This window comes from Trachemys scripta, chromosome 1, assembly GCF_013100865.1.
Source record: "Trachemys scripta elegans isolate TJP31775 chromosome 1, CAS_Tse_1.0, whole genome shotgun sequence".
NCBI classification, from domain to species: domain Eukaryota; kingdom Metazoa; phylum Chordata; order Testudines; family Emydidae; genus Trachemys; species Trachemys scripta.
In genome coordinates, this window is record NC_048298.1 from 63,119,334 (window position 1) to 63,126,681 (window position 7,348).

General features: G+C 35.3%; 1 protein-coding gene across 1 annotated transcript in view; it reads left to right on the top strand.

The window, feature by feature from the left end:
• Nucleotides 1-7,064, top strand: part of RAP1B (RAP1B, member of RAS oncogene family) — a 78,056-nt gene extending 70,992 nt beyond the window's left edge. Inside the window, exons 6-8 of the mRNA XM_034770980.1 lie at nt 700-843; nt 2,670-2,785; nt 5,815-7,064. Of these exons, the coding sequence (XP_034626871.1) occupies nt 700-843; nt 2,670-2,756 (231 nt within the window). The 3' untranslated portion in view covers nt 2,757-2,785; nt 5,815-7,064. The remainder of the gene's footprint in view (nt 1-699; nt 844-2,669; nt 2,786-5,814) is intronic.
• Nucleotides 7,065-7,348: the final 284 nt, after the last annotated feature.

Here is a 7,348-nt window from a genome sequence, read left to right on the forward strand (position 1 = left end):
ACCAGAAGGGGTGAATTCTCTTGATGTGGGCCTCCGATTAGAGCAAAACGCTAATACTGTGGCTATCAGTGTATACATGGTTGACTGTGCAAGAGCAACCTTTCCACCATAACATGGCTGAAAACAAGGTTCTGGGGGCTTGGAAGAATTATTATTTTTTTTTTTTTTTGGTGTTTGCTCTTTATGAAAAATAACTATTGTGTACACTTAAAAAAATTGTAACTACAATGTAGTAAAACGTCAAATAAACCCATATAACTGCTGCCCTCCACCTCTTCACACGCCCTTCTGAAGTCAGAGTTCAAGTTGAGTAAGGGTGGGAAACTTGAACAGGAGTTGTGTGGTCTCAACTTGTAATTTAACCTGTCAAGTAGTTTTTTCACTAGCTGAATACAGCTGGCAGTCTTCAGTTAGGAGAGGCCTTGGAGTGAATAGCTTGAGCTGACTTAATAAAACAAACTCTCTTGAAGTATTTTGCACATGTGACCAGATCCTGGGATAATCAACAGTTTAGTTTACAGTTCCGTAACCCGATCATCTTCAAATCAAAATGACTTGATGTTAACAAGTAGCACAAAAAATCTGCTTCATGTAAGATACCAGGTTTCTCTTGTGCTGCCCTTTTTTCCCCCATCGGTTGTAATGATTCAGCTTCTGGCTTCAACTTTATATATAAATTAAAATATCTGTCCTATTTAGGTGCCAATGATTCTAGTTGGCAACAAGTGTGACTTGGAAGATGAAAGAGTTGTGGGAAAGGAGCAAGGACAGAATCTAGCAAGGCAATGGAATAACTGTGCATTCTTAGAGTCTTCTGCAAAATCAAAAATAAATGTTAATGAGGTAAGGCTTTTTAATACCTTATGAAAAAACAAATGAATGGCTTTTCTAACAACTTGCTGCTTCTTGCTGTCTAAAAACAAAATTCTGAACTTCATGTTAAATTCCCTTAGATTTCAGTGGGCAGAATTGTACCCTGTAAGAAATTTTACATTATCAGATGCCTGTAATCAAGACTTACCTAGCTGTTTACAGCTAGCTTCCTAATTATAAACTTACGGCTTTGGGCTTGCAACTGCTTTTGTTTCTACTTGTTACAGATTTTTCACTGAACATGTAAGCATTTCATTATTGTACTCAATTGTTCATTGAAAACACATTGGGCAGAACACTTATTCTTGCTTTTTCAAGTTTTTTTTTTTTTTTTTTTACTCTTGTGATAGAGATGGAACTACAGGATAGCTTCTTGGAGACCAGTAGGGAGTATCCCTGCCACAAGAAATGTCTTGCACAAATGTTACAAATTGTGTTAATATAAATGATCTTTTGGGGTCTTGTAGGCCTTAAGCATGTCTAATTTTAAACTATATCCTAGCTAATGTGTATTTTCTGATTTAGAATTTCTGGAGACTACCTGTTAGCCAATAGATAAATCCATTTGGTTAATGGTAAAAGTAATATATTTTATTGGATTAGAACATAGGTTCTCAAACTGGGGGTTGGGACCCCTCGGGATCGTGAGGTATTTACATGGAGGGGGGTCGCGAGCTGTCAGCCTCCACCCCAACCCCACTTTGCTTCAAGCATTTATAATGGTGTTAAATATATAAAGAAGTGTTTTTAAATATTAAGGAGGATTGCACTCAGAGGCTTGCTATGTGAAAGGGGTCACCAGTACAAAAGTTTGAGAATCACTGGATTAGACTTCATGCAGTAGAAATATGTAGGAATAGAATATTCCAATGTGGAAAATGCCCGGGAAATAACTACTAGTGCAGCTACAACCTATGAACTTGTTGCAAGACATTCAGAGATTGAGAGGAGATGATATTGGGGGGAGACAGAACCTTATTTATAAGTGAAGCACATGCTATTTAATTGTAGTATTTAGAACTGATTGACTTGCATCTAAATTAGTGTTCTCACGAAATTCCAGTCCTCATACAATTCCAGTTAGATATGTATTCCTACACTTTCCGTCCCAGTTTATGTACTTTTTTGCTATGAGCTTTTCAATTATTGCCACATTTTATCCCTGAGGAAGCTGCTGAATTAAACTTTTATTTTGATTAAAAATCAGGATAGTACTCAGATATTAAACAAGTTATTAAATTAGACTGATTTTTTTCATATATTTAAACACAAAATTGATCTTATGAAATGTGTAACTTATACCTGACTGGTTACAAAGCATGTAACATTCTAAAATATACAATAGAATTCTACTAGAATCCTCTTAAAGAAATATTATCTCTTTAGGAGGAATAATTCTATAAAAAGTACATAAACAGCTTATGGCTCAATTTTGTCCACTGTATTTGACCTGAACACTTAATTACAAATCAAAACAATGCATATAGTTAATCATGTTGGAGTGTGAAATACAGTTCAAATATATGTGGATACAGGAAACTTTGTCTGCAAGACAAGCTGCTCTTGATGCTTAGGGAGGTATTATACCTCACTTCCAGTTAAACTGAAAAAACCTTGGCAGCTTTAACTAGAGGGGGAGGTAGAAAACAAATAGGTATCTGCTAATATTTTAAATAGGTCTCAAAACATGAAGGTTAAATGTGCACATTTTTAAGTGAACAATGCATGAAAAGCTTAGAGGCTAAAAGTCAGAAGTGGCTTAAATTGCCTAAACTAGGAACTTCTTGTATTCACAGATCTTTTATGACCTTGTGCGGCAAATTAACAGAAAAACTCCAGTGCCTGGAAAAGCACGCAAAAAGTCATCGTGTCAGCTACTTTAATTCATAGATGTACTGTAGCTCTGAGCCAGGTAAGCTCGCTCACTTATTTTCTTAATTTTCTCTGCTTTTTTGTTGTTGTTGACCTACCACTAACTGTTTTTCAAAGGTTCAATTTAGCTATTCAAGTAATAGGAGTGCAAAATAGGATCAGAGACTTTATTTGTTTTAACATAGAAATAAAAGTATTTGAAATAGGTTTTTTGGGCTCTGCCATTCCAGAGTCAAATGCAAAGGCATGCATAAGATATGCCTCTCGCACTGATGGACCAAAATCTTTTGACGGACTAAAGAAACAACCTTGCAGAGACATCAGAAAATGTAAATATCATATGAGATATCTTAAAGCATTAAATGTAACTAGCCAAAAATAGGAAGGCTTGTATGAAGTCTGATTAAACAAAATGTATCTTACTGACAAAATAATTGCAGTTTTGGAAGACTGTAGTGTACCACTGTACAGCTAAAATGTCATCTTTTGTTTGGTGATCTGCTATAAATATGTGCATAGGCTTATAGAATGTGTGTTAAGCTATTGGTTTTTTTTTTTTTTAACAACTTGCTCTGAACTGTAAGAGCCTCGTGTAGGTTTCCGTAACTTAAAAACATACATTGTCCTGATAGAGGAGTTAGTCTTTTAAAAAAAGAAAGATGTTGCAACGTGTATATTTGGAAGTGAGCTATTGGACAATCCATGTTTCATATGTATCACTCCTTGAAACTTTTTTTACCTAGAGCTGTTGGTTTACTAGATTAACTTTTTTTAGTGTGACAATTAACTAATGCCTTATATATTTTAAGAAGGCTAAGAGCAAGCTTAAGCCTGCACTTTTTTTGGCAAGATTTTTGAGAAATTGGTGAGTCACTAACATCACAGGGTGTCCTCGGATTTCCTTTTTCCTGGTCACTTGCATTTTCAGCCTGGGTATGGAGACAATGCTATACTCTCATGGTTGTCCTGTCATTGGACAACTGTCACCTGTTCATCTTGATTCTTTCATGTCTGTTGTCCCCTTTCAGTAGCCTGTTCAAATGGATAGGATTGCATTTCAGTAGTTCTATTCTTTCTCAGAGTTCTGGTACAGGATTGTCTCATCCATCCCACTCAGTGTATTTGAAGCTTGTGCGGGAGGTGGGAGTTTTGCTCTCTGAGCTATGGTATCATTAGTACAGTGATAACACGCAGACCTGTCTTAAAATTCAGACAGTGCATTGTCTTTTCTTTTCCAGTATCTGGCCAAAAAACAGTCTAGGCTGAGTGAAGTGTCTGAATCCAAATAAAATTTGAGATTGTTTGGTTCCAGAAGCATCTGGAGAGATTGGCAAGAAAAAAGTAAACTGATGGGTCTGGACCAAAACCCCAGATAGATGCCCCTGAACACTGGTAGAAGTGGCAGTATTCTATGCACTACTAATAATCCAAACCCTAACTGCATGGTTTGGGCTCATCACCAGTGTAGATATCCAGGAATCAAGCAAATGGGAAAGTTTTTTTTTTTTTTTTTTTTCATGGCTGAGTTACTGAAATTTTAAACCTGGTGCTACAAATTGGGGTTTTGATACTTTGCTGCTGCATAGTCTCACCACTTCAATCACTCTACATCAGAATCCCATGGTTTACAAAGTTGTTATAGCAAATGATTGATGCTAGTGTTTAAGGTCATTTAAATGCATTCTGCCTATATTAACCCTAATCTCATTAAATTCACACTGACTAATGGTGTGCCTATGGGGGCATCAGCATCCACCTGTTTTTTTCGGGGGTGGGGGTTTTTTGCCTGTCAAATTAATGTCTTTATAAATCCAAGTGTCAGAGATTGTAGTTCTTCACATGACTGCACTAGTGACTCAACACAATAGGCAGAGCACATTGAAAGAAGTGTTTAAAGGAAAACTTAAACTCCTGGTTTTCATTGCTTCTTAATATTTAACAAGGAAGGTATAAAGGTAGAAACTATACTTAATTTACACTTTTATTTTGTAATAAACCTGAGGTACTTCTTTGGGTAGGTTTTTTTGTTTGTTTGTTTTTCTCTTGCCCATATAATGCTACATTCCCATTTCTAAATTTATCATAAATTCTCCATCTGATTAGTTTTCTGAAACTTTCTTTTAAAGAGGCAGCTTCCAGGGCTGTTTACATTGAAAGGGTGAAAGTGAAAAGTGTCCAATTACAGTGAATACCCACATAACTTTGGAGTATTGAGGTTAAAAAGGTCAGGTAATACACTTGTACACAAGTAATAAAAATACACTTATAAAAATGTAGTACTGTTTTTTAAATAAAACTTCAGTTTTGGTGACACATTGGCTGATTGGCCCATAAAGCTAGTCCCCCTTTCTCACAATATCCTCATCAACTAATCTGACTTCCTTTTCTAAGGTTCCTTTTATAACTAAATTATGTTTAATGTACTTGTAAAATTTTGCTTCTGACCAAAATCATTTGGAAAAAATCTTTAAAATCCATTTTGTTGGGCTTTTGAATGAACTGATTTAGTATAAGTGTGCTATAAAAATGTTAGGAAAGTTTAAAAAACTTAATCCTCAGAGCCCTTTTAACAATTTTTATAATAGTCTTCTATTATATCTGATCCAAAATCTGTCAAATGCATCATTTCACATGACTTAAAGGAAAAATAAGTTGCTGGAATAAATGTCTGTCACAACTTTTAACTTTCCAGCATGAAAGCTGAGTCCTGTGTTTCCTAAGCATGTGCATGAGCTGTTTCAGACAAAAGGCAGAACTTTTGAGATCTGATTTGGAGGGGGGAAGAGAGATGTTAGTACTTGGTAATGGATATTTATAATTTTTAAAAGGGACATAATTTAAATCAAACTTTTTACCTATTGTTGCAAGTTGCACCTAAAATTATTACTGTATTTCACTTTTAAATTTCATTAAATTTCAAGTTGATGTCACTGGGTCTCTATATACTACTGATTTAGGGTCTTAGTAAATTTTGAAAGTAGCATTTAATTCACCTTAGTTACACTGAGATGCAGAACTCTTCAATCCTAGAAAACTGTGCTTTAATACTAATCTGTTTCATCGTTACAGGTCTGAAGAACTGTTGCCCAATTCAACAGTGCCAGCATTCCAACTTTATTAAACCTACCAACATTTTAAATGGACTTTCCTGTGGTGGTACCCTTTAAGAAGTGGATGAAAGCTACTACATCAGTTTGCACATTCTAATCACTTTCCAGTGTCACGAGAGATTTTTACTTATAAATATTCTAAGTGTATGCAACTGGTAAAACCAGAGCCTACATCCAGTATTACTGATAAGAGACATTCATCCACCAATGTTATACATGTATGAAAACTGTGTACTGTATACTTCAATAATCCCCATACTTTCTATTGGAGAGTACAATAATGTAAATCCTGAAAGCACCACTATTTTAGCATAATAAAAGAAAGTCCAAAGAGCTCCTATATAGACTACTCCAGATAACTTTGCTTCATCGGTATTTGTAGCTTATTGTAACTTTTTTTAAAGAAATACAGGATCATCATCATCATATTATACAAAACCGCTTTGATTAACACAACAGCTTTAGTTTTTTAATTTTAGGAAAAACCTGTGGAGACAGTGATCTAGTCTTTAAAATAAGAGTCCTTTCATATGTCTGACTAAAGACATTGCCTTTAATATCTGTTGGGAGGGAAATGTCCAGACTTTTCAACCTTTTATTGTATGTTTCCTTTTCCTTGTTTACATAGGGAACAATGTTTATAGTTGTGTGTACAGTGGGGGTCTACAACAAGAAGTGTATATTTTAAAATGATTTTTTTAATGATTTAACAATTTTGTAAATCATTTTCAGGCTTCTGCAGCTGTAGATTCTCACTGTTAATTCCCTTGCTTGCTCATGCATAAGTGTATTTGCAATACCAAATATACAGGTTTTAGTACTTTTGCCTGTTAGTGATTGTTTTACATGTGTAACGTTTTGGTTGAGATGTTAAATGGTGGAAGAGTACTGTGGATGTGAATGTGGGAAGTAATTTTAATCATGTGTAATTGGTCACAGGGCCTAAGTTGCAGTAATTAACTTTTGCTGATTTATTTAACAATGCCTTGTTGCTTTGTATGAATTAACGTTTGGGTGTAAAGATTGTGTGTATATCCAACAGGGAGCCACAGTATTTAAATTGACCAACCTAATGTTACAACTGCTTTGAGGTGGCCAAATGTAAACTAAAAGCCTTAATTAAAAGTGGTGCAATTTTGTATGACTTAGCATCAGTAGTTCAATAAATTTGGATTGCCATGCAAGGGCTTGCATTACAATTATCTACTACTTGAATGTTTTGTGTAGTGTTTTAACAATGCCAGTAAATATGGGTTTAACACGTTTAAACATAATGTGCATTTTGCACTGTGAGACTTCATAGATCTTATGACCAAAAGGGATCACTATGATCATACAGTCTGGCATCCTGCATAACACAGGCCATAGGAATTCATCCAGTTTAATATGGGTGAGTAAATGCCCGTTGATGACCAGGACTACAAATATTGTCTAGTGTTACCTAGACGCGGTGGGAGTGAGTGGCGAGGAGGTGTTCTTTTTTTTCAGAGCAC